Source organism: Nyctibius grandis, chromosome 3 (assembly GCF_013368605.1).
Source record: "Nyctibius grandis isolate bNycGra1 chromosome 3, bNycGra1.pri, whole genome shotgun sequence".
NCBI classification, from domain to species: Eukaryota; Metazoa; Chordata; class Aves; order Nyctibiiformes; family Nyctibiidae; genus Nyctibius; species Nyctibius grandis.
Window position 1 is genome coordinate 59,286,775 of NC_090660.1, and position 26,326 is coordinate 59,313,100.

The 26,326-nt window shown below is 42.0% G+C and overlaps 1 protein-coding gene across 1 annotated transcript; it reads right to left on the reverse strand.

The window, feature by feature from the left end:
- Nucleotides 1–547: 547 nt before the first annotated feature.
- ABHD3 (abhydrolase domain containing 3, phospholipase) lies at nt 548–25,697 on the reverse strand. Its single transcript, XM_068396597.1, has 9 exons — nt 25,551–25,697; nt 23,747–23,910; nt 21,046–21,228; nt 19,269–19,314; nt 16,456–16,568; nt 10,480–10,653; nt 9,763–9,811; nt 9,513–9,678; nt 548–726 (listed from the first exon to the last, which is right to left on the reverse strand). Exons 1-9 carry the CDS (start codon nt 25,695–25,697, stop codon nt 548–550), a joined length of 1,221 nt encoding a protein of 406 aa, XP_068252698.1.
- Between the last annotated feature and the right edge of the window lie 629 nt (nt 25,698–26,326).

The window sequence follows — 26,326 nt, forward strand, 5'->3', positions numbered from 1 at the left end:
GTAGAACAGCAAAAGCAGATTATCAATCTAATGCTATGGAATAACATGCTGAAATTTGGACTTCTTTGAAGAACCAGTGCTTCTTTGTATTCCCTCCTCCTTTTGTTTTCATATTTTAAGATTTTCACCGTCAGTGCCCTAAGGAATGGGCCAGCTTGTACTTTGTGTGACAGGATAATATATGCTATTTTGAGTGTTACCATTCTTCTATTAAAAGCCATCTAAATTAAGTCTCCTAAAAATGTACTGGTTTAAATTAAAATCCTGAGGAATTATAATCTGTTTACTTGATGGTTTTGGTTAAGTGCAATTTGATGTATGCAGAATGCTGTTTCATTTAAGATCATTCTTAGTAAGGCATATTAAAAATAAATATAAAAGTGACAACATAATATTTAGTTTCTTGCTACAAAATCTTAGGCAAAAAATATTTTTGCATGTAGTAATGGACTTTATCCATTTGCTGGCTTACAGGAGTTAAAATTTGTGCATTAAGCTTAACTGCCCTTGTCAGAACGTGCCACTGTGCAATAATACTGGTCCAAAGCTACATGCTAAAGATTTTGTTTCCATGCTCAAACATAGCTTGCACAAACTGCTTGAAGACTCTGTCCATGTAAGTGCACTTCCTTGGCCATATTCCTTCCAAAAAACCAATGTGGCCTCCACACGAAGTCAGAACCAAAGCAATATTTGCATTTTGTTTGGCAGTTTCTACTGGTATAGCTAAAAAGGGGGGGGAGAAAAAGTTTTAAGTCCTTATCCTTGTATGAAATGCCAACCACTGAATAATTTCTCTTAAATGTTTCTCATATTATATATGAATAAATATACACAACATTAACGTATGCTTAAATGTACCACAGGACGTAGAACTGTAGCTGTGTTAAAAACCATTTCTCTCTTCATCATTAACTCACATTATCCACGTGATTTTTCTGGCTGCTGTAAAAGTTTCAGAAATCACTGGGCTTCATCTTTCTTTCAGTCCCACTGATGGAACAGCACCCACGTTAATGCATATTTACAATTTGGTATGAATAGTATAAGTGAAAGGACAATAAAGCCTGTAGTTTTTAACCTGTGTTGCAATATTCAGCTTTGGAAAAACTGAGGAACTCAGACCTTAATTATGAATCCTATTCTTTTTGTAGAAGACTCCAAACACACAACCTTTGATGTCACGATAAGATTTTGTCTGTAAGATATCCTATCAGCTAATATTAAAGAATATCCTGGGTTATTATCATTATTATATCTGATTTGCCATACACTTACACCTGCACATTTAGACCACACCATGCAAACACACTGGGAGACGGTTCTTGCCCTGACGAGCTCATAATCTAAATAAGCGTGGGAAACAGAAAGAGAGGAAGGCAAACAACCGCACAAGGACACAGGAAGCTGCCCCGTCTCACCCAGTAGGTTAGTGGTTCTCTACTGAATAGTGACTGCTAGAAAATGATTTAATTTGGAATTTAGATTATTAGACCAGATACTACAAGGATTTTTCTTTTGCTGAGCTACTTTTCAGCTGGATCAGCTTCCTGATCTGGTTCCCCGTGTTAATGCCAATATATGAACAGCGGCAGGCACAGTCAGATAAGGACTGCGGTGAGGTGGCCCTTTCAGGGACAGCCTACAGTTAGCTTAAAGTCATCAGTGAACTACACGCGAGACACGTGCTGATCTTGAAATGCGCGGAAAGGGAGCCTTCAGTGGATCTTATCTTGAATACACATAAATGTGTGGCTTAATCAATGCTATCACCTGAGCAGTTCCCGTTGTGAAGGAAAATAAAGGTCAGTTAGTGCAGCCTGACATGTATATGACTTTACTAATGGCATTTCAGTGTGATGGGATGACACTATTGTATCACATGAACTGGTTGACACAACAGTGGAGCTTTATGGAGCTGTAGTGTTTGTGCTCCTGACATAAAAATTAAGTTACTTAAGCGAATTCCTCTGGAGTTTTAAGTATGCTAAATATACTGAACAAGCAGAAATCCCAATACATTTCAGTGAAGAATGCCTTTTAAAATTCCAGTTTTCAAATAATAAACTTCATGGAAGGGAAAAAAAATTCATGCAGATTTTTTGATTATTCAGGGTTGACAGAAAAAACAACAGCAAAACAAGACACGCTTTGTCCAGACAGAAGGGAGTAGTCTAAAAAAGGTTATGATTTCACAAGAAAATAAATCTGATTTTAGGTCATACACTGCTAAAGTAAAAAGGCCTTGGCACTACAACACAAAGCAGCGAGTCATTTGCAGGATTTTTGTTGGCTGCTTCATTTATTTTAAAGTATTTTTGAAGGGAGATTTTTAATCAGGTTCCCTTTTTGGAGGCTTCAGCTGTCCACATCCCTTTCTGACTGAACTTCCTTCAGAGACATGTCCCCTCCCACCCCTATTTCTAGGAACCTGCTTTCCTTTACCCCTTTATACATTTGCTATTTCAAAGGTCATCATCCTTGAATAATCATTATCTCTGCCTATCACTACCTTCTTCATAGGTGAGTTCCTGACTTTCATTTGGGTGCTCGCAGACTCATTGCTGTGTCCTTCAGATGCCGATTTGCCTTCATTTTCAGCAACTAGAGTAAGAGCACAGCACCAGTTCCTTAGCCAAAGAAAGACCCCCAGCCAGAGTACATCACATGAGATCCTGAATGCAATGACTGTGGTGAACAGATGCACAACTTAAAATAGATGAGGGCAGAAGCACTGGACCTGCAGAGTCAGGGGAGCAGTCTGCGCCTCAGAGGTCCTTACTAGCAGTGCCTGGAACAACATGCTCTGTTCCACTCCGGGGCCTCAGCATGGATGCTAAACCAACCGTATCCATAGCAGGGTTAGTGTCTTTTATGAATGCTGTGTTATAAGGTTCCTGCCCATAACATAAGGTACTTGACTGTGCCCTGAATGGAGCACAGACAGAGCTCCAGAGAGCAATGGGGATTCTCTTGCAGAGTACATGAGATTCTGTGCTACTCAGCACTATTCATTTGTTTCACTCTTTCCCTCCTGTCAAAGCTGCGTGCATCTAAGTAGTTTATAGATTCCAGCATTTAGTAAGTGATTTTGATTCTTTACTAGGTGAAGGAAACCATGATTCTCACTACCTCTACAAAAAGTCCTTGACTTTTCCTTTGTTCAGCTGGAAAATTGACAATACTATATGCAGTATCTGGGCCTTTTAAAGCAATACTGAGGCAAGACTAAAAAGAAAAGTCAATGAAATAAAAGCCTAGGGCCTGCCAGCCTTGACTGGGAAATAACACAGGCTGAAAACAAGAGATGCGGAAAACAATGTGTTATTTCTTGCAATCCAACACATGCATCATTTTCAGACTCCAGACTCAGCCAGCACTCGTCTGGAGTTTTGCCTCAGTTAATCTGCCCAGGAATTTCTGATCCAGCTCCCCTGGATTCTGTGGATGAACACACTGCAGTATACAGAGACAGTGGCTACGATTCATGTGAGCTTCTGCCGACTGCATGGGAATTTGCCCATTTCTCTCTACCAAGCCATCTGCTCCTTTCCCCTCTAGTAGCGCATGGGCCGTGTTAAACAGAATCCCGACAGCGAAGTGGGGATCAGACTGTGGAAGGGTATGGGGAGAGACAGATTTGCTCTCCAAGAATCAAGAGATAACATGAGAACTCCATCAATCCTCATGGCTTCAGGATCAGCTGCATCCTGGCCTGAACACACCTCTTGACTAGCTAAGATTGTGCAAAGACATGATGGTCATTCACTTTTTCAGACTAGTATAAAAGCATAGAGAGAAATATCTTTTCTTGCCGAGAAAGTGCGTTGCTGGGGGTGTGGAAGTGAGATGACAGTGAATGTGTCCTCTGCTGTGCCAACGCTGCTGGGAAAGCCCTTACAGGCAAAGCTCACTGTGACCTCTCCATATCTGTCATTCAGAGGTTACCAGCATAATTATACCTCCCAAATCAGTTTGCTGGTGGTTAATTACTCATTCCCAAACTGACTTGCAATACTGTAGCGGGTGCCATGTGCTGCCTGCCTCCAAACAGCTACAGCAGCTCTCTCCCAGAAGCCTACCAGCACTAGGATGCTGGTTATCTTCTGTGCCAGGTAAGGTGTGAGCCACACACAGGTCTTTACGAATGTCACCTTCCCCATCCTAAAGTTCTCCCTATTCTAACTAAGACACGTTTACTGCAGAATTCTGCCACAGATCATCGCTGTTATCAAGCTGCAGCACTGTGCTGAATATGCAGTCATTTGCTTCCATCTGCAGCGAGGATTTTTAGTAGGTGCACGAGCAGGAGAGCCTGCCCTTGGCATAGTCAGCCTTGATAGAGTTGGATCACCATTTGTATGACTCCCCAGCAGAGTTTCTTGATCTGCAGCTTCTCAGGAGAAGAATTTAGAAATGCTGGTGTTGCTCTCCAGTGCCAAAATGCAAATGCTGCTTGGCAGTGGTGTGGTACTTTTCTCATGGCTGTTTCTAGGGACTGTTAGCCATCCACAAATAAACCCACAATGCAACAGAGCAAATTCTGCAATGTAAAGGGCAGACGAATGGAGCACTGGATGTGATGCACTCTAGGATATAGGATGGCATGCCAAAGGATACTACTGTTCATTTTTGCCTACATATAACCTTGTACTTATGTTTCTACTGACCAAAATCTGTATTGCTGTTTGATCCAGCAGGCACAGACCTGTTATTTGTGATCACAGAACCACAATGTAAATACACACGTGCAGAATTACCTCATTCAAAATCCATTTGTTGTACATTCTTTGCAAAAAGTATTTTTTAAAAAAGAACAATAGGAAAACATACAAGTGAAGCAGCATTGCCTTAAATAAGTCACTGCTGTCAGACTTTCTGTTCCATTGTTTGGTTGATTTCTCCCTGCTCCTTAAACTCTTACCCTAACTGTTATCGGTCTGGCATTCCTTGGCCATTTGGTCTCTCCAGACAACTTCATTCAATGGTGCTGTTTACATAACAGGATGCAAAATAACACCTAAGGCAATTACTCCAAGTTTGGATTCAGAGGGACAGAAAAGGCTCAGAGAGTTCAATAAAAAGTATAACTGAGCTTCAAACATGCGCTATTTGGCACAGTGGATCAGGAGGGAGCTGGTATGGTACCTAGCTTCAAGGGCAGCCTTTCAGCTTGGGCACAACACTCACCAGCGGCGATTAGCTAAGCATGAGTATAGTGAAATTTAAGTCGGACGCCTAATATGCTACTTAAAGTCTCTGAGGAGAAAAATGACACTTCAGATGAAAAGTGTGACACTGATAATGAATGCTATCATTCCATCTGCTTGATTTATTTTTCACACTTAACAAAATAAAAGGGATTGACTTGGTTATATTACATATTTCCTGAAGCAAGGGCTCATTTAAATTAGTTATGGTGAGAGAAGTGTCATGCAATGAAGAAAGCATTTGTTTTCATTAGTTAGTATTACGCAATATGAGAACTGCACTCCAGAATTAAACTACAGATACATCGTCTGCCAAGCTCTATGAACTTTAAACAGCACCATTAAGGAAGGACTGCAAATAAATTGATTCTTCCTAATACTGGATTGAGATCAAAGGGCACATTTTCAGAATATATTCAAAAATAATTCCTGGGAAGTACAAAGTGTACCAAAAAGCTACATCAGAAGAAGCAATCAGGTAGTAAGAGGCAACAGAGACAGCATCTGCACTTTTTAAGGAAAGTCTCTCTTCAGGTCCATATTGTGTAGTGACAAAGCAGACTTGGGTTTGCATCCCCCGAGCTCTGTTTATAGAAAGATATATGTGTCTGGCTTTATAAAAGGATACTTAAACACAAAGGAATTCTGGCACAGCTTTCTCCCTAATGAGTTTTCTAGGCCTGTTTCCCAGCTGTCGGAAACTACAGCTATCTACAACAGAGGTGGAACGTAGCTTAGAGGCTGGTAGGTATTACTGGGAGAGATGAGGCATGAAATAACCAGTCCCCAAAGTCAATAAAAGACTGGGGTCTGGATGAGAAGAAATTTTGTGGCTTTGAATCCATTATACAGTTGTGAGTGGAAACCGCCTCTGGTTGCCACAGGCGTACATGTGTCCACACGCTTTTAAGTCAGGAAAAACAAGCCAGTTGCCAGAACAAAGTCACCTCCCAGAGTTTACACCAGCCCTTTATGTTTGCTAACATAAAACAGCCTGCAAAAGTGTCAAGAGGAATGAACTCCAATAACTGATGGCAACAGCCATAATTTCTAGGCTGCTAATCAGGGTGCCCTATGTTTCCTGCCAGCACAACTTTTCACATTGAGGGTGCACAGCACAAACAAAAAAAGGAGCCAAGGATAGACACACATAACAGAGTCATGCTATTAGCTGAAATTCAACATTGTCCTGGTGGCCCTTTCTAAGGTAAACGGCACCACAAGGACAACGGTTTACAGCCAACAGCATTAACTCTGTGAAGAAGGAATAAATGAATGCCTAAGCACTCCAATATTTCCATGGAGAAAGGCTGGTTAGGGTCAGAGTTTAAGAGAGGATGGACAGTCATTACAACAGACTCTTAACACTTCTTGTTTCAAGTCCTCATGCTGCTCTACCTCACCCCTCTCCACACTGCAAGACTTCTAAGGCATTCTAACAATAGGTGAGATACTTAATCTTACACAAGTGACGATCCCCATAATCCACTGATCACCAAGAGCTGTGTTTCCTTTAAAAACCAGCTCCAAGGGAGGAGAGATCTGCTACAGCTGTACTCTAGGGGACTCAATCTTTTGGCTAGTCAAACTACACAATCCCAGAACTGTTGAAGCTGTAAGAGACCTTGAGATCATCTAGTCCAACCCTTACTCAAGCAGGGGTTACCTAGAGCAGTTGCCAAGGCTTGTATCCAATCAGGTTTTGAGTATCCCCAGAGATGGAGGCCCTACAACCTCTTTATGCCAGTGTTTGAGCACCTGCACAGTAAAAAAGTGTTTTCTTGTGTTTAGATTGAATTTCATGGGGTCAGGGTCAATGGTTGGCTCTTGAAAGCTGGAGGTTATATTCCCAAATGAAGAGACAAGGGGATGGAGTATCTGCACTAGCTTTAATCTAGTTAACAAAGGTCCCAGTCTCTGTGGTAATAGACTGGAAAAGGTTAATGAATCCTCCAGGGACAGAAGCACATTGTCTGGTTCACTGCTGGTGTTACTTGTGCTAACTAGCAAGCTTACTCCTGCCACTTCACTTTAGAACAGAAACCACAAACTGAGCTAGAGCTAAATCCTCTCTAAGATACTTAATGGCAGAAGCATCGCACAGCAGATCACCCCCCTTGTGGTACTATGGGGAAAGTCATCCTCGGGGTCATAAGACCCATAAAAATTTATCTTCAGAATCACTAGCAAGATTTGATATTTGGACACAGATTTTATGGTCACAGCCCCATCCATTCTCATTTCCTGGACATTATATGATTATAACAGAAACAGCAACTGGCCAATTTCAAGGAAAAAAAAATATAATCCCACAGAGGCTAGTGTAAATCCAAAGGGACTAACTCTGGCTCAGAAAGTTCCTGGACTGCAAATTGTTGAAGGTGGATGCAGTATTCTGGAGGAGTACTGCTATGTTTGCCCAGATCCGACTTTTTTTAAGCCTCTGTTTTTTGCCAATGTAAGAGATAGGTAGTTAGGCTAATCCAGTGTCACCGTTTTTTCCCTCGTATTAGCTGGCTGTCACGTCTTTATATTGTTCATGCATAGCATGGGTGCTTTTTGCTCTAGAGGAGAGGAAATCAGACTGCCTTCTTCTAGTGCACTCTACTGGAGTGGCTCTTTTCTCTTCATGTTACATTTGTCTCTAACAGGTCTTCAAACTGTAAACAGTAATGTAAGTGTGTGCGTGTTTCTGTATATGTTGTACATCTGCACACAGACAAACACTACACACACATACACACACAGAATCTCTTCCAATTCCTTCATTCTTCTGTTTGTCATTCTAATCTGTTTGCCTACTCACTTTGGTTTTGTGACTCATTCTACGAGAATCTCACTTGACTTGTGGTGGCAGAAGAACACTTCCCTGAAATAAATCAAGTGTATGAACTTCATATTTAAAGGTGTCAGGTGTTCACTGCTGAAGACCGTCCCCTCAATCAGCTGTTCATTATAGTGGTTCTCTCCTACACTAACTTTTATTCTCCCTCTCTTCTCAGGAGAGAAGACCGCAGGAATAAGCATATCTTTTTAAGACAGTTAGCAACAGGATTTTGATCTTCAGATCAAAAGCAAAACGTTCATAATGATCATGTTTGGCAGAAAATAGGAAGAAAGGCTGAAAACTCTGTTTTCCATTATCTGCTTCATGTTCTAGTTAGATTCTTATTAATTTCAACATGCCTCCTTCTAGGAGCTCACCTTGTCTGTATCTCTTCCCTTACCCTAGAATTTGGCCTACACACTAACTTACATTTTTTCTTACTTTTAATTTCCAGACACTGGAGGTGGCACTGAGATCATGAGCAACAACAGCTGAGGATTTCAAGTCATCTGAAAAATAAGCAACTCCCAGACATTCTTTGTAGGGACTGGATTGAAAAATGGCAATAAAAAAATACTGGGTTTCACTTTCATTGAACTTTGAATGTCTACAATCCAGATATCTGTACCCAAGTTCCTCATTATAAGCTCTCTTGATAGTTAGTGACTAGAAATGGGTGCTTCTGAGAGGGAAATATATCTGATATCTTTCTTACAGTGGGATAATTCACACCCTAAATATGCATATTTCTTTCTTTTGACTGTAAAGAGTCTACTAATGGCTAATGATTGCCACCCCATGTGCTTCTGCATTCTGTACTAATCAGGTCTCTCCATCACAGAATGAGTCCAAAGGGCAACGAAGCTGATGAAGGGTCTAGAGCACAAGTCTTATGAGGAGTGGCTGAGGGAACAGTAGTCTAGAGAAAAGGAGGCTGAGGGGAGACCTTATCACTCTCTACAACTACCTGAAAGGAGGTTGTAGCGAGGTGGGTGTTGGTCTCTTCTCCCAGGTAACAAATGATAGGACGAGAGGAAACGGCCTCAAGTTGTGCCAGGGGAGGTTTAGACTGGATATGAGGAAAAATTTCTTCACCGAAAGGGTTATCAAGCATTGGAACAGGCTGCCCAGGAAAATGGTGGAGTCACCATCCCTGAAGGCATTTAAAAGAAGTGTAGATGTGGTGCTTAGGGACGGTTTAGTGGTGGACTTGGCAGTGCTAGGTTAACAGTTGGACTTGATGATCTTAAAGGTCCTTTCCAACCAAAATGATTCTATGATCATCAGCTGTTTTATATGTGTCTAACACTGTAAGTAAATTGCAAGATTGATCCATCCCTGGAGGTTTTGATCGTATGTACAAGTAGCATTTAAATACACATCCACACATAGGTCTGAGTGCATTCTCAGACCCATGTAGTTTGTCTTAATGATTGCATATACAGATAAATATATTTTAAAAAGCCAAAACTTACCATGACCTGGTGAGAAAACATCATCCACAGAGTTTAGACATAACACTGGAATTCCTACTGACTTCAGCTTGCGACACGGGCTAGCATCTTCATAGTAATCATCAATTGTACGGTAGCCAAACATGACTGAAGTGAACTGTTTATCAAATTCTCTAACAGTTCTAGCCTGAAGTACAGAATTCAAATAGAGAACCATGTCAGCATTTGGAAAACAGCATCCAGCTAAAGCAGAAGTAACGTTTTCACATACCTTCATCACGAGATCCATATTAAATAATTTCTCCAACATTTGTCGATGCCTAAAATGAAAGAGAGAAAAATTAGAGGGCTTGGTTTTTGTCATATAAACAGATATATGTAGAAGTCCTCTGCTTTACAGATACATTTAGAAAAATAACACCCTAACAAGAACATGCTTGGGTTTAATCTTCTGTCTTATTAAAAATCTGTCTGGAATCCAAGAGCAGAAGTGTTCATTCATACACAGGCACATCCAGCAACATACTAAAAATCTGCATAAGCCATGAGAAAGATGCCAAAGACAAGAGAACTCAAGAGAATTAAATTTTTGGGAATACCGAATACGCCCTAATTTTGCAAAGCAAAGGATCAACTAGTCCCTTCCATGCTTTTGCAGTCAAGGCTGAATTAAAAGAATTAGTATATATACTTATATACTCAAAGTCAATATGTGCATGTGTAAAAATCAAAAAATCCATTCACTTCATCTGTAAATACAGAAGTACATTGGTCTTGTGCCAAGTCCCTTGAGAAGCAGAGAAATTTAGTCACACTGGTGACAATACTTCTTGCAAAGATCCTTTATTTCAAAATTTAAGGAAGAATGCACGCAGAACAGCTATGTGAAGTGTTGTTACAGCATTAATTTTGCCAATGTTATTATACCTGCTGTAGATCTCACGCTAACATCCTTCCACCTTGCTAAATAGTTTAGAAGGCAACTCACCTGCTGATAGAGGATTGTAGACAAGTAGTCAAGTAATAGTTGAAAAGAAGCCAGTTTAGTGGCTTCTCCAGAGATTCTACAGATTCAAAAACATTCCAACCCGCAGAGAAAATTGCAGCTGCCATTAAAGGAGTGTCTCTGCCAGTTTTGCCCAGGTAATTTAAAAGAAGCATGCTACAAACAGAAATGAAAAACAGAAACATAGATACTATCAAATTGTTTGCTTCAATTTAAGGCAAATATAACAATCAGCCACCTTTTGTCTGTTTTTCAATAGTTTCTTCTATCAGCCATACAGTTGTGCCTAATACTTTTAAAAGGTAGTCAATGTAATCAACATATGACTCATGAAGTTTGCTTTCTCTCTCTACTGTCAGAGACGAACTGAGTGCACTGTGTAGGATGTGGGTAGGAGTGCATTTAGAAATAAATAGAGATGTACTAGTCTTATTCATATCACTAAAAGGGAGGAAAGGTCAAATAAATGTATCTTACTCACGGAACAGGTATTCCTAAATTGTTAGTAAGTTTTACCGGTTTACAAGCTCTTGGTCTTCCTGATCTGCTAAATCTGATCAGTGTGCCTGACAAATGCAAGCTGCCCCTGGCATGCCTGCCTCACTATGAAGCTGTCTTTTGAGTTGAAGGTAAATGCCTTTACCCCACCTCACACATATGAGAGAACACAGCTGTTCTTTAACACAAAGTATGTAAAGACTGAAGTGTTGGATAATGAATAAAACTAGCAAAACAAAATTATGAGCCAAATAAATGGCTTAAGTCTTGCCTTTCTGACCAGTTGCAACTTACAGTCTCTACTGCTGATGTACAGTTGAGTTGAAAAAGGGGGCAAGTTCACCAGTACCTGACCCTTCAAATGTAGAAAAATTAAAATAGCAGGAAGAGAGTAAAAGGAAAATACTAACAGAAAAGCTCTAAGTCTTACTTAACTGCCTGAGGCCCTGAAGTTTACAACCAGCATTTTAATACCAAGCCTTTAACTCAAAACATTACAGGTTCTACAACTTAATACAGCTCCCTGGACCACCAACACACTGTACCCTGGCTTCACCTACCATACTTCATCTACCACTACATAAAGAAGACAGAAACCTTTAGCGAAGGCATCATGAACCAGCCTGCCATCACAGAGGTCTTATCCCCGTGCACTTCCTACCAGATCACAGGACAGCAGTGCAAAAACGAAACCAGTCTTTGGTATTACCAAAGACTTGCCAGTTGGTAGGAACCAGCAGGAAAAGAACAGCAAACAGCACTTGGGAGTGGGCTTGGCCCATCAGCTCACACAGTTGAACTCAATGAGGAAAGTCACCTGTGGCACATATAGGAGTTAGATAGCATATGTTCCCTCTCACCCACAGAAGAGGAGGAACATGTGAGTCACCGGTCTATATGCTGTAAGAACATTGAGCCATAAACCAATAAAAAAAAAAGTTGCAGTAGTAGAATAAGCCACTTCTCTAACAGAATTCACAGAATATATGCGGTAGAGAGAAAGTTTAGGCATCTTTATGGTAGAAAACAAAGTCCCTTTCCAAAATAATACATACTGAAGATCAGTAGAACAAGTGGGCTTTCATCTACGTTTACATCTTTGTGAAGTGAATGTTTTTTTTTCTTCTTAATTGGGCAAATGTGTCCTATATAGATAAACTGGCTACTCAGAAAATTTTGAAAAGGGATAGATAATAAAAACTATTGTAAGATAGGACAAGTCGATGATTTTCACAATAAGCCCCTGGTGAGATCTCTGCTCCTGCTTAGTTTTAAACATGCAAGTGCTCCAATTAATTTCAAAGCATGGAAATAGTCCCCATGTGGATGATTAGAGACTCTTCCAGTTTTCTGTACAATTAAGCATATGCTTTCTCTTTGTGGTTCAGGACTTTAAAAACATATTGGAGGAGGAAGGTGGAATATCTTGCCTCAAATCATCCAGTGGTGGCAGTGAGGTAAAAGCCAGGAACACAACACAGATCCCCTGTGCCACACTAAAAGACTTTGCCACTATTTACGATACCACAACTAAGTTAAGCCAAGGACAGAAATGACACTAAGGGCCGAACTGGTCTTTTGCACCAGTCGCAGAATGGCTAGCTTCTTCTGCACCTTCAGCACTGAAAACCTGGTTCTTCACCTACTACATCCTGGGCTTCTTAGTTCTAGTGTAATGGTGCATCACACATTAAGTTACCCACAAAGAACTACTGTGCTTTAAATCTTTATCTCATCATTGAAACAAGCCTCTACTGCAGATGCTTCTTTGGCTTTCATCATTTCCAATGAAACATATTTTTGCGATACATCATGTTATTTCATGTTTTGCATGCAAAAAAGCCTGAGCTGGGGAGAGAGAGCATGCCAAGTGAGGTAAGAGCCAACCAGCTTGCTAACCTTGTGAAGAAAAGTTTTAAACTAGGTTTGCCAAGGGATGAAGTACAAAGCCTGAAGAGAAGCAAAGACCTGACAGGCCCTGATGAAGCACTCAAGGGATAGCATAATGGGGGAGGCTCTCACACTTCCCTGGGAAAGCAGCATGACTGTGGCCCATCTCATGTGCTAGCACATGCACAAACACACAGCATGGGAAAAAATTAAAGGAGGAATTAGAAGTCTGTGTGTAATCACAGAAGAAGGATATTGGATCACAGAGACATGGAGAACTTACAGGCAGACAAGACTATGCTATGATGGATGCAAACAGACTCTTCATGAAGGATTGGCCTTGCAGGCAAGGAGGAGGGTTTGCACCTTAGACAAAGATGCCATTTAAATGCACAGAACTTTGGCCTGGTGCAGGTTACAAGCCAGTTCAGAGCTAATAGGTCAAAAAATCAGAGAGGAGGCTAACAAAGGGGATATCATGGTGGGTGTCTGCTATGGACCCCCTGATCAAGAGGAGGAATTAGAGAGTCCAAGTCTTTAGAGAGCTAAAAGAAGCTTCATAATCACCAGGCACGGGGAACTGTAACCATCCCAACATCAATTAGAACAACAGCAAGGCACAAGGAGATGAGATTTCTGGAAAGTATCGAGGACAATCTTTTGATACATGATCAATGACCCAAATAGAGGCAATGTTCTGTGGATCTGCTACTCACATGTAAGGAAGAACACGTCAGGTATGGGAAGACAGTCTTGACTGCTGAGATTATTTGACAGTGGATTTTTAAGATCAAAAGTGAGTGGCGGAGGTAAGCAGCAGAATTACAATACTGCACTTGAAGAGAGTTGGTTTTAATTTGGTCAGGGATCTGGCTGGCAGAATCCCATGTGTGACAGCCCTGATGGGCAAACAGGTCTAGGAGAACTGTTTGACCTTAAGGACAACTGAACATAAAGCACAAGTGTGGTACGTTCTGATATGCAGAAAGTTGAGCAAGAGTGACAGAAGACCACATGGAGGAACAAAAAACTCCTGACTGAATTCAAGAAGGAAGTGTCCTAAAGCTGAAAAAGGGCTGCCTGGGAGAAACAGTCACTGCCCAAGCATGCAGGGATGCAGTTAGGAAAATGAAAATTCAGCTGGAGTTGGAACTAGCAAGGGATATGCAGGACAACAAGAAAAAGGCTTTTGCAACAAGAAAGTCTTCTTGGTACAAAGAAAGGCTCAGAACAAAAAACATCCACTCCCTTCTCCTCATCAGTGAAGCCAGACATCTCATCATAGAAGGCAATCAGATCGCTCAGGCATGCTTTGTCCTTGGTGAGTCCAGTCACCATCTTATCCTTCATGTGCTTGGAAATGGCTTCCAGAGGATCTTCCCAAAGAACTGACGTTAGGCTGACCAGCCTTCATTCCCTCTTTGGATCACTATTCAACAGAGCAGGGAACCTAGTGACAAAAGATTTGTAAAAAAGCCAAGGCTACCTATCTTCCCTGTCTTTACTGCTGAAGTCTGTTCTCAGGCCTCCCAGTTCCCTGTGCCTAGTGGCAGGGTATGGGAGAGTGAATTATTACTCATGGCAGAAGAAGATCGAGTTAGGGCCCAGTTATGCAAACTGGACATAGACACGTCAATGGGACCAGGTGAGGTGCACCAAAGCTCCAGAGGGAAGCAGCTAAAGTCACTGTGAGACTGCTCTCTATGACTTTTAAAAGGTTGCAGCAACTGTGGGATATTCCTGATGCTTGGAAAAAAAGGCACCCATCTACAAGAACGGCAAGGAGGAGGAAATACAGGCTGGTCAGCCTAACCTCAGTGCTTTGGGAATATCCTCTGGAAGCTATTTCCAAGCATGTAAAGGTAAAGAAGGTGACTGATAACAGCCAGCATGGATTTACCAAGGTTGAAGACAACCTGACTGCCTTCTATGATGAGCTCACTGCCTTCGTTGATTAGGGGAAAGGAGTGGATGTTGCTTACTTTGACTTTAGCAAGGCTTTTGACAATCTTCCATGGTCTCTGTGTGGCCACGTTGGAGGGACATGGTTTGAATAGCTGACTTGCAATGTGGGTGGAAAAGTGACTAGACCACTAAGCTGAGAGAGTTGTGATCAGGAACTTGAAGTCCAACTGGAGCGGTTGGTCCAGTTACTAGTGGTGTTCCTCAGGGGGTCAACACTGGGGCCAATACTGTGTAACATCTTCATTAACTGGATGATGAGAGGGAATGCACCCTTAGTAAGCTTGCACGTAAAATTGTGGGGAGTGGCCGGTGAACTGGAAGACAGGGCTGCCATTCTGAGGGACCTCAACAGGCTGGAGAAATGGGCTGGCAGAAACCTCATGAAGTTCAACAAAGGCAAATGCAAAGTCCTGCACCTAGGACAGATTAATGACTGGACAGAGAGCAGCTCTGCTGAAAAAGACCTGGGCAAACCGAACGTGACTCAGCAATGCACCCTTGCAGCAATGAAGACAACTAATGGCATGCTGTGCTTTGTTAGTAAGAACAAAACAAGCAGGTCTAGGGAAGAGATTATTTCCCTCTATTTGGCACTTAAGAGATGGTATCTGGGGTACTGTGCCCAATTTTGGGGTTCCCAGCAAGACAGACACTGGCATACTGGAAAGATTCATGTGTCTTCACACTGAAGACACCGGCAAAATCCCAGCAGCATGAATGGAAAAAGATTGTCCTGATTTAAAAGGCTTCCAAGTTTCTTATTTATTTGATTATCAATAACTATATTTCTTGAACAAATCTGTATTTATCCCAAAGCTCCTACAAATCATTAGTAGATTAATGTCAATATACAGGGATATATCTGCCCACCCTCCATAAAATTTATCAGAAAGAAGGGAAGTCTCAGGAAGCTACCACTGTGTCTGCAGTATTTCTAATGGAAGTTCTCTCCTACAATTTTCGTTAAAGAGGCTGTCTGAACATTTCTTCTAGCTTCTAGCAGCTACTTTTCTAAGCAACTGTGCTATCGTTGTCTGTTCTAGCTGTGCTTTCTGGAGAAAAGCCAGGACACACCAAGTCTTAATACCACATGCTATATCAACCCATACTGGTTTCAACAACAATACTACTTCTTGCTTCTGAGCCAGACAGAGCAAATACCCACATCTCTTCCAGCTTCACCTACCCACACACTGCAGAACCCAAACAGAGCGAACATAAATCTTGTAATTTCCACAGGTTGCTAAGAAACATGGTATGTTAGCTTTAGTTCCTATTCTTTATCCTTCTGTTCCAAAGACAGCCTCCATAGTTTCCAAAGATTATATTGCCCACCTGTTTGGTTGTCAATCTGTCTGTCAGTGTTCTCCACCCCCTTCAACTTTTGAATGTTGTCCAATTTTGACCTCCCCTGATGCAGAGCTAAAAGCCTCAAAGAGGAAGTTTCTGAAAGTCTTTTGAATATTGACCGTTGGAGACAGACCCAAGTTAGTTGCAGTTCAGTAACTAAGGCAAGTATTGCAGAGTAACAATTTACCATCAGGCTGCAACAGTCTTATTTTCTGATCATAGTTAAGCTGAGACTTGTGTTACATAATACCTTACCCTCCCATAGAAACACCAGCTGCCATGAGTGGAGCTGAGGGGTGCAGGTTGTGTACATGATGAATAACGGCCTCTAAATCCTCTGTGTTAGCTGCACAGTAAGTCCTTGGTGTCTGTAAGAAGTCAGAGAGAAAAATGCCATCATCAGCTTTTCTATTATCCTTTAAGGACAAAGCAAACTGAACAGTGGATCATTTATGTAACAAGATAAATTTAGCATTTATCGTGAAACTGTGCTAAATGGCAAATAGAAACTCACAGCATTTCACAAGGAGGTGGAGGAAGGAGTTATACTTGTTATCATTACGAAATAAAACAGGTGACAAATATCTTCAGTATCTGCAACCTCCAGGTGATTAGACGAAATCGGAACACACAGCAATGAGCTAAACTAGATAGAAGTAGATAGGCACCAAAATTTTTAAAATACCCTGAGGAAATGGAAACATACCATAAAGCCTGCAAGTTACAGAAAAGAAAGTTATAGTGACAATTTTACCATCTTCACCACATTCAAATGCAAAAGAAAATATTAGATTTCAAGTTCTGTTGGCTAGCATTTGGAAAGTAGCCAATATTTAGATTCTACACACAATACAAGCAAATAAATAGATAAATAAATTCATCAGTGCCATTTACCTAATTCACTAAAATATTCTGTTAACTAAAGCAACAAAACACATGTATTGTCCCTTCTCTATCTACCATCAACATCTCTTCACATCTTGAATTGAGACTTGGAATGATGTCCATTGATATCACTGAGATTTGGATAAGCCCTTCCTTGCTTTTGAAGGATAAGCACAGCTTTTGAGCCTCACCTGCACAGACAACTGCTACCGGTCACAATCTGGGGGACTATCTATCTGGAGCAGTTTAAGGGAGATAAGTCCTTTTAGGTACAATAAGAATCACAGTAAAATGAGGGTTTTTTCTACTAGTGTTCTCTAGATTTCATCTACAGCAAAAGAGAGCTTTTAACTATAGAGTTGCTACTAACATGCTAGTGACCTTGACTTAACTATAGGTAGTGACTGGCCTGCCAAAATTCAGTATAAACATTAAAAATATAAAAATACTTAATTAGGAGTTAATGGAACTTATTTGTTGCCTGAAGCAACAGTATTTTAAGAGTTTTTTTTAAATTGCTTTCAGTTAAACAGCTTGGATATCTGTGGGCAATTTTAACAAGTTTAATTAGATGAAACTAATTACTTAAAATACATTTAACGAGAATATTGAAATGTTGAAGTCAAAGATAAAAAAAGCAGGAAAGAAAAGCTAAATCTGGATAAATAAAACTGAAGAAGTTTTTAATTTCCATTTATGTTGCATTTCTAGTTCTCATTCACATGAATCACTCTTCACTGTTTTACACCCCACTAATTATGAACAGTGTGAATGTGTTTTATTTTAATTAAATTGTCAAGTTTACAAGGAAAAAAAAATATTTTTGGTAACCAGGGTCTAATGTATTCTAAATGAAAGTGTATTTGAATAAAAGTTTATAAAACTTCACAACAACTTTCAATAACAAATGAGAACAGCATTTTAAAACTGATTCTTTAAATAGCTGTTATTTGGTGTAGATTTGAATCTATCTTTAAAGAGACTAGAAAAAGAACTACTTGCATGACTAATTTCTACTGTGGTGCTCAACTATGCTTCAAACTCATTAACTAGGGATTTTATATTAAAATGTAGCAACCCCTTTGCAGAAAATGTGATAATTTCAGCTGGTTTGCTTCACAGTGAGATCTTATAAAGCTTAAAGATGTAAATCCGATTACAGTAAAATACACACAATGCATCCAAACAAGAGAACTTTTCTCTTAACGATTCAGAAATTCATCAATAAGGACTTTGTGTGTCACAAAACTGCTTTGTAGATCCATCTCCAAAAGTATGCAGAAAACTACTCTTAACATGTCAATATTTACATTGAAATGCTTTATCTGATTATGGGAAAACTTTCTGAGCTTTTTAAAGTTTGAGACCAGGGGATTAAAAAATGCAAAACAATACTGAGTATTATGCACATTCATTCCAGCTGCAGAACCGTCAACAAAATGCATATGAAGAAACAAAGCTTATTCAGCAATATTTCATCATGCCTTGTCCCTAGCTGCAGAAAACGTTTAGCTTCAAGACTGTGGCATTTGTGGAATTGCCAGTTATTTCTAAGCAAACGTGATATGTCTGTCCCAAAGACAAAAGATGTCTTTTGTAGCTGAGTTTGTGTCATAATTGCTGAGAAAAACACAAGGACATATTTAACTTTTAGGATATGGCTATCCATATAAATCCGGGTCATTAATTCAACAACACATAATATGGATCAATTTTACTGGCACAACTTTTTAACCATATCAAAATCTATATTAAACTCACATTGGCAACTGCGAAAGTAATTACGACTGCTTATATTTGAATTTGTATGATAAAACAATGGGAGAAAATTGCATTGATTGAACTGAATTTCTTGGATGTGTGCATTTTAGATACTGTAGCATTTTTCAAAAGAAAAGTTTAAGGATTGTTCATTTTAATGTTACACATATTAATTATTTAAATTATTTCCTAAAATGAAATGTTCACAAAAATTGTGTGTTGACTAGTTGGCCTCTCAATTTTAAAATAAAAGATGAGTATTGGTGCTTGATTGATCTACCAGGTAACTAGATTATCTTCTCTGCATTTTCAACATACGCTGTGAGTTTCTCTCATTTAAATCCAGATGTACAAATAGACACAAATGATTCTATATATACTGCTTATATGTGAGAGATGTTTATCTTAGCAGTCATCCTTACCAAAAGAGCCTCACCAGCAATTCCCCGATTGTTAAAAACCACGCATCTAAAAATTGAGAAAGTAAATTCAATTACACACATTGTTCATTTCATTTAAAAAGACAACTAAAACACGAACAAAATTGAAAATGCATAAAGAAAAATAAGCCAGTTGTTCGAACAAGTTCAGCACATAAATATTTACAGTCCTACAGATCCTAAAGTCTGACCTGTGTGAAATAACCTTTATACCAAAATGAAGTTCACTGAAGTCAGTGGGACTCTATTGAGCTCTGTGATTTGCCAGTCAAGGTCACATTACAGGATGAGAGCCCCAGGGTTTACTTGAACTTGTTCTGCCTGCACTCTGAGCTGGCCAAATACGAGCCATAAGCTCTGCCCGTGCAGGGCTGAGCATAAAGCAGTGCTCTGAAAGAGAACATCAGAGATCCATGCGTAGACACCCTCCAAAGCTACACAATTGTATTAAATAGCAAGAAATGAGCCAAATCAAAATTATAATGACAGCTGCATCTAAGTTGCAGGTTCCTGGGGATGCGAATTTTTTTTGTCCAGTATAGCAGAAGTTTCTGCTCTCTTTATGTTGGTGAGAGTCTGAATTTTCTACCTTGATTTAAGGATCTATGCTTTCTTAATACATCTTACTTTTCTATTACTCTTCTACCATCTCATTGTAATAATTTTGTTAAATAAAATATACATATTTTAGATGGGTTAAAGGCATGAAAAATTACTTTTTTCAGTATTTCTCAAATGTTGCTGTTTAAAAACAAAATTATAGCATTCTGTTGAAATCTGACCTAAAGCTCTCCTTTTTAATGCTATACCTTATTTTCTTAGGTGATCAAATGCAGATATTTCTTTCGGGAATACCTAAAAAATTAACAGTAAGAAGCTGTTGACTTGAGAGTTTTCCTCCTCTGATATTTTTTACCATAAGTTTTAAACTGATTTTACAAGTACTTTGAACAGTTAAAGTGCTACTTTACTTTCGTAATTAGTAAAGCAGTTATCCACACCTCCAGAGAACAGACAGCCAGACACGTACATAAACGCTCACATATACATATTTGAAGAACTTATTAGAGTCAGTACCAGAAGCCAATCTGCAAAGACAAAATTTAATATTCCAAATACAGACCCTGGAACACTGACAACTTATTTTAAAGCACAGCAGCAGCAATATGATTACATAAAGGAATCTACTCATCAACTAATCCACTTATTTTACCCAACTCTGACCAGAAGCCTTAATAACAAAACTAAATTAAGCAGTGACAATTAAGAGGTGACAAACCTCTTCCTTAACCACCACCAGTAATAGCAGGCTAGCTCCCCTTTCTGCAGTCACGAATTTGAGGCTGCTCAATCAAGAAGTTTTGGCATTCAGAAGCTGACCTCCTCCGAGGCCTGCTGCCAGCAACCCATCCACACGAGTCTTCTTGGAGCTGAATACAAACCCTTTCTCTAGAAAGTATAAAGGTAACACAAATACTGGTATTATAATTTAAGAAGCAGCAGCAAAAGCCTATGCAGACTTAGCTTGCTTTCACTGCAATCTCTAGGGCATGTCTGTAGATATTAAAACTGCCCTTCTGAATGTACTGCCTGTTACATAATTCTACTATTATCATCATTATTGTTATTATTAATAATACTTTCTTACATAAACTAATGTCTTCAGATCTCTTTTGCCTTAGGAAGGCGTCTTATACATATACATACTTATAGTTGATCTTAGAAGAAGTGAAATACTAGCAATGAAATACAACAGTACCTATATCCCAGCATTTCGCTTTGATGGATCATATGAAGTATGTAGGATTCCTTGCTCGTTCCTGTCAGGCCAGGCAATAACAGGACAGTGGGTCTTGTGCTGGCATCCGGATAATATAAGCTGTCATTATTATCAAACCAATCCAACGAAATCTGTCCTCCATCTGCTGTTTTAATGAGCTCACTGAAAGGCACATTTCAAGACAACACTGATTAGATTGAAAAATACGTGCATACTATTAAGAATGCTTACAGTGTACAAAGTACCAGGTATGAATTCTGCATTTTTAATTATGTTTTAATACTCAAAGTGCCACCTAACTAGGCCTGTTTGCATGTTTACCATTCAGAAAGAGCCACGCCTCCAGCTGACATGAGTTAGAGTCAGTTTGTGGAGCAATTCTCATTTACGGCAAATGAAGAGTTGGCCTTTCATGAATTGCTGCTGATGGACTGGAAGCTCGTAACTAATGTGATTTTTAGCATTGCCTTCTATTTTACATATGCTTGTGTACTGTAGCTTTCCTTTGGATTATCTGAGAATCTTTTGATAGCACTCTGGGCAATGTCTCAAACATCTATCACAGTTTTTTCTCTTCATCCAAAGAAGCAGCGTGTATAATGGAAGGCACTTTGTTGTTTTAAACATGCAGAACACGAACACACACTACTGTATCTTTCACCTTGTATCTCCACAAACTTTGCTAGAATGCACTCTTAAACTATGTATCTTAAGAATGCAACAAATACGGTAGCATCCCAAGAAGCTAAGCATGCATTTAACAATGACAAGAAGGTTTCAGTCTTTTTTTAGAAACATACAGCATCTTCCCTCTTCTCTGGCAATGAAGACATTGTACGAGAGAGTTGGTATAGGAACTACCAAAATGTAAGCCTACCTTGCATTTGATTTTTCATCTGAAAGTCTTGATAGCACCTACTCCAGATTTTAAAGCTCGTCAGCCTTGTTGGACTCATTAGCTCAGCTTTGCCCTTTTTCAGTAATGGAAAGTAGATGCAATGCTGGTTGTGCTGCCAACACAATCTCAAATGGTGCAAAATAAGCATTGCCCCATGGAACTATGTTTCTTCCCTCACAAACCTTGAAATAGAGAGTATACAAGAAGGGCTAGAAAAAGTGGACATGGCCATACCACTGAAATGTTTCCTAGTTACTAAAACTAAGGGAAGCTGCTAAATGCTAAATCTATTCTACCACGCAAACAGAGCTGAAACAACTTGTGCTGCATCCAGGTTCCGGCGCATAAAAGTACTTCTCCTTAGGTCTTGTGCCAAATGCCTCATTTGCCAGACTAAGTCTCATTTCTGTGTGAGAGAGATCAGCTGAGGACAAACAATAAATGTAAGTTTTTTCCCTCTTAGAATTTAGGTATCAAAGAACACAACATAAACCCCACAGGTAAAAGTTACTCTGAAAATACCAGAAGTTTTATATATTTGAAACAAGCCCGAATGAGGCCATGCTACGGTTAAGGTAGAACATGTTGATTCAATGGACAGATACACTGATTGCATGACCTTTGCAAAACAATGGCATCCAAACACCAGAATATTTGATACACCAGATGACTGTGCTGCCATCCAGAGGGACCTCAACAGGCTGGAGAAATGGGCTGACGGGAACTTCACAAAGTTCAATAAGAGGAAGTGCAAAGTCCTGCAGCTGGGAAGGAAAAACCCCATGCACCAATACAGGCTGGGGGCTGACCGTCTGGAAAGCAGCTTGGCAGAAAAGGATGTGGGGGTCTTGGTGGACACCATGTTGAACATGAGCCAGCAATGCACCCTCACAGGAAAGAAGGCCAACAGTCACCTGGCTGCGTTAGGAGAAATGTTGCCAGCAGGTCAAGAGAGGTGATCCTTCCCCTCTATTCAGCACTGATGAGGCCACACCTGGAGTATTGGGTCCAGTTCTGAGCTCCCCAGTACAAGAGAGACATGGGGCATACTGGAGAGAGTCCAGCAAAGGGTCACAAAGATAATGAAGGGACTGGAGCGTCTCTCCTATGAGGAAAGGCTGAGAGAGCTGGGACTGCTCAGCTTGAGAAGAAAAGGCTCAGGGGGATCTTATCCATGCGTATAAATACCTGAAGGGAGGGTGAAAAGAGGACAGAGCCAGGCTCTCGTCAGTGGTGCCCAGTGACAGGACCTGAGGTAACGGGCACAAACTGAAACACAGGAGGTTCCCTCTGAACATCAGGAAACACTTTTTCACTGTGAGGGTGACCGAGCACTGGCACAGGCCGTCCAGGGAGGTTGTGGAGTCTCCATCCTTAGGGATATTCAAAAGCCGTCTGGACACAATCCAGGACAACCAGCTCTACGTGGCCCTGCCTGAGCAGGGGGGTTGGATAAGGTGACCTCCAGAGGTCCTTTCCGACCTCAACCATTGTGTGATCCTGTGAACATATAACCACGTCTGTTCTTATATTGTCACCAATATTTCAGTGCTCCAAAACTCTCTGAGCTAAAATAGGGCCATTTGGGAACCTTGACCTTTTAAACCTACTGTATATTGAATCCAGTACAGAGATGGTTCCAAGCCTAGGATGGAGTTGTAAAGGTGGGCATAAAGCAAAAAAATGGGCACAAGCTTGAGCAATGACAGTAGCTGTGACACCATCAGAGTAAGGTAACTGCTGGCTACCGAATCGATCACTTTCCAGAAGAAAGGCACTTACTTCCTGTACTGTACTTGGGGTCTAGAGGTGATAAAGGGACGCAGGAGTGTCTGCACCCGACCTTCCCAGCACCAAATTGTGGGATAATAAGTTTCTGTCACAACAGGGCAATATTCCTCAAGAAAGCGGCAGAAACGGTCGTTGCTGGCCACCAGCTGGGGTTTCTAGGGAGAGAGACTACAGTCAGGCATGGGCATTCATGTAAAACAAACTAACAAAGAAAGAAAGAAAGAAATTAAAGCTTTTTAAAACCCCCTCCCAGTAAACTAATTTTGTTCATATAATCATTTGCAATGCTTTTTCCTTTCATAGTAAAGAGATAAGTAAAACAAAACCAAACGAAATGCCAAAATGCCCAACTGAAAAGTGAAACCAACTAAACATTATGAATTCCTTACCTATTTCTAATAACATGATAGTCTAGCTCTACTTTTACCAGCATTGTACCTTTCACTGAAGAATCAAACCCACACTGTCCCACAGTAGGGGAGAAAGATTTTACTGAATCAGTTTTCTTGCACCGCACAGAAATGACACTTAATCTATGTACTTTGTGCAACTGCAGTACCTATTTTAACCTGGTAGGATGCTCCTCCTCGCATCTCATACTATGATGCACAACTACATTGGTTACTCTTCTCTAATAATGCTTTGTATACAGAGATTTTTCTTCCAGCTTCCGTTTGTACACCAATTAACGTGGAACCCCCTGTATACCTAACGTCTCACGTTTTAGCCACAACATTTCTTAAACTTCTCTTTTACACTGACTCTCCAGCACACAAGCATTAATAGGACAGTAACAGATGCTTTGAAGAAAACCGTTACACATACACAGCAGCAGTGGCATGTCCTCCTGACCCTTCATTTTTCTCCTCTGACCAAAGTCAACTATCCTCTTCTCGATGAAGAGGAAGGCTATGTTCTCAGCAGTTCTGTGAAGGTCTGTGGCAACACACGTCTTCAGCAGTCATAGATCTTTTGATATGCGTATTTTCAGTTGATTAAGCATTCAACAAGGCGTTCTCACCATGGGGCCACTTTAGGTCAGACCAGGCTCACTGTATCCAAGTGATTTGCGAATGCCTAATTTAACTGTGAAACCACTACTGACGAGAAGATGTACAAGAGTGTCCTAGCGCCCAAAACACAATAGTGGCTCCAAAGGTATTTATAATGGTACCGAAGGCAGACACAAGGGCAGCAAACTACTTTTATCACGTGCCCCATTAGTAAACCGAAGAGGCCGGGTTTTTGTTGTGGAAGGAGCGCTCCTGGCCCCCCGTTTCCAGACCATCGCCCCCAGCCAAGCCCTCCCCCTGGTACAACTGCGTTTCGGGGACGCCTGAGGCCAGAGTCCCTTCCCCTCCCAGCCGGGGCACGACCGGACGGACGCTCCCTCAGGCCGGCCGGCCCCCGGGGGCGACCGGCGAGGCCCCAGCGCAGGAAACGCCTCAGCGGTTCACCGAGGGCCCAACAGCCCTGGCGGGCGGGGGGCGCTGCGCGGCCCAGCCCGGCCGCGGAGACGGGCCTGTGCGGGGGGTGAGCGGGGTTTCGGCCAGCCGGGACCACGGAGCGGCACTTCCAGAGGAAGGACGGGGGACGTAAGGGCGAGGCGGGCGCAGCGCCCTGCCCCTCGCCCGGCCATTTCAAGGTGCCGCCGCTCCCCACGCCAGAAGGACGCCGGCTGCCTCCCCTGAGGGGGGTGGGTCGGGGTGACCTTCGCGGGACGGTCCCCGCCAGCACGGTGCCCCCTTGGCGGGACACCTGCGGAGCCCGCCCGCCCCGCCGCCCTCCCGCTCACCTTGGCGATGCTGCTGAGGTAGTAGCAGGCGTAGGCGACGCCGAAGCCCAGGATCAGGGACAAGCCCACGCCGGAGCCGAAGAGCCCCACGCGGACCTGGCTCTCCAGGTAGAGGGAGAGCTCCCTGGTCAGCACCTGCCAGTCCATCGCACAGGCGGGGCGGCACGGCACGGCACCGCACCCCGGCTGCCGCGGCCGAGCCCGCTCCGGCGCGGAGGGAGGCGGAGAAAAAGGAGGAGCTGGCGCCGGTCTCCGCTGCCCCTGCCCGCGGACGGCTCCGCGCTACAGCGCCGCCGGCGGCATCCCCGCACCGCCCCTGCCCCGGGACCGCCGAGGCCTGAGGGGCGCGGGTGGGGGACCGAGGCTAGGACCGGCTTGGAGGGGCCGGGACCGGGCTCGGCGCGTAGAGGTGGGCTGCGGGCGGGCTGGCCTCCTCCCACAAGCGGGTAGCCGAGCCGGGCCGGCAGGGCCGCCTCCGCCGCGGCAGGGCCGCCTCCGCCGCGGCACGGCCGCCGGCATCGCCCACCTCACGGCAGGTGCCTTCCTGGGGCGCCTTCGGTGTCGCCTCACCCCTGCGCTTTCCCTCAGGCAGGGCAGGGGGGGTCAGATAGGAGCGGGACCGTCCCCGACCATGAGGAGCAGCTGATGCAGGCGTGTGGAAACTCAGTCACTCCTGGACAGGCACCATGTCCGCTTCCCAAACACTATTATTTGTACAGGACACAAGTCCTGTATTGTCCAGGAGGAAGAGGGGACCCCGGGGCTTCCAGATGCAG

Coding starts and splice junctions, on each gene's coding strand:
- ABHD3 (XM_068396597.1), bottom strand. CDS start 25,697: ATGGACTGGCAGGTGCTGACCAGGGAGCTCTCCCTCTACCTGGAGAGC. Junction 21,229..23,746: donor CCCCAAGTACAGTACAGGAA/GTAAGTGCCTTT, acceptor TGTGCCTTTCAG/TGAGCTCATTAAAACAGCAG. Junction 16,569..19,268: donor TTGCTGGTGAGGCTCTTTTG/GTAAGGATGACT, acceptor GACTTCTTACAG/ACACCAAGGACTTACTGTGC.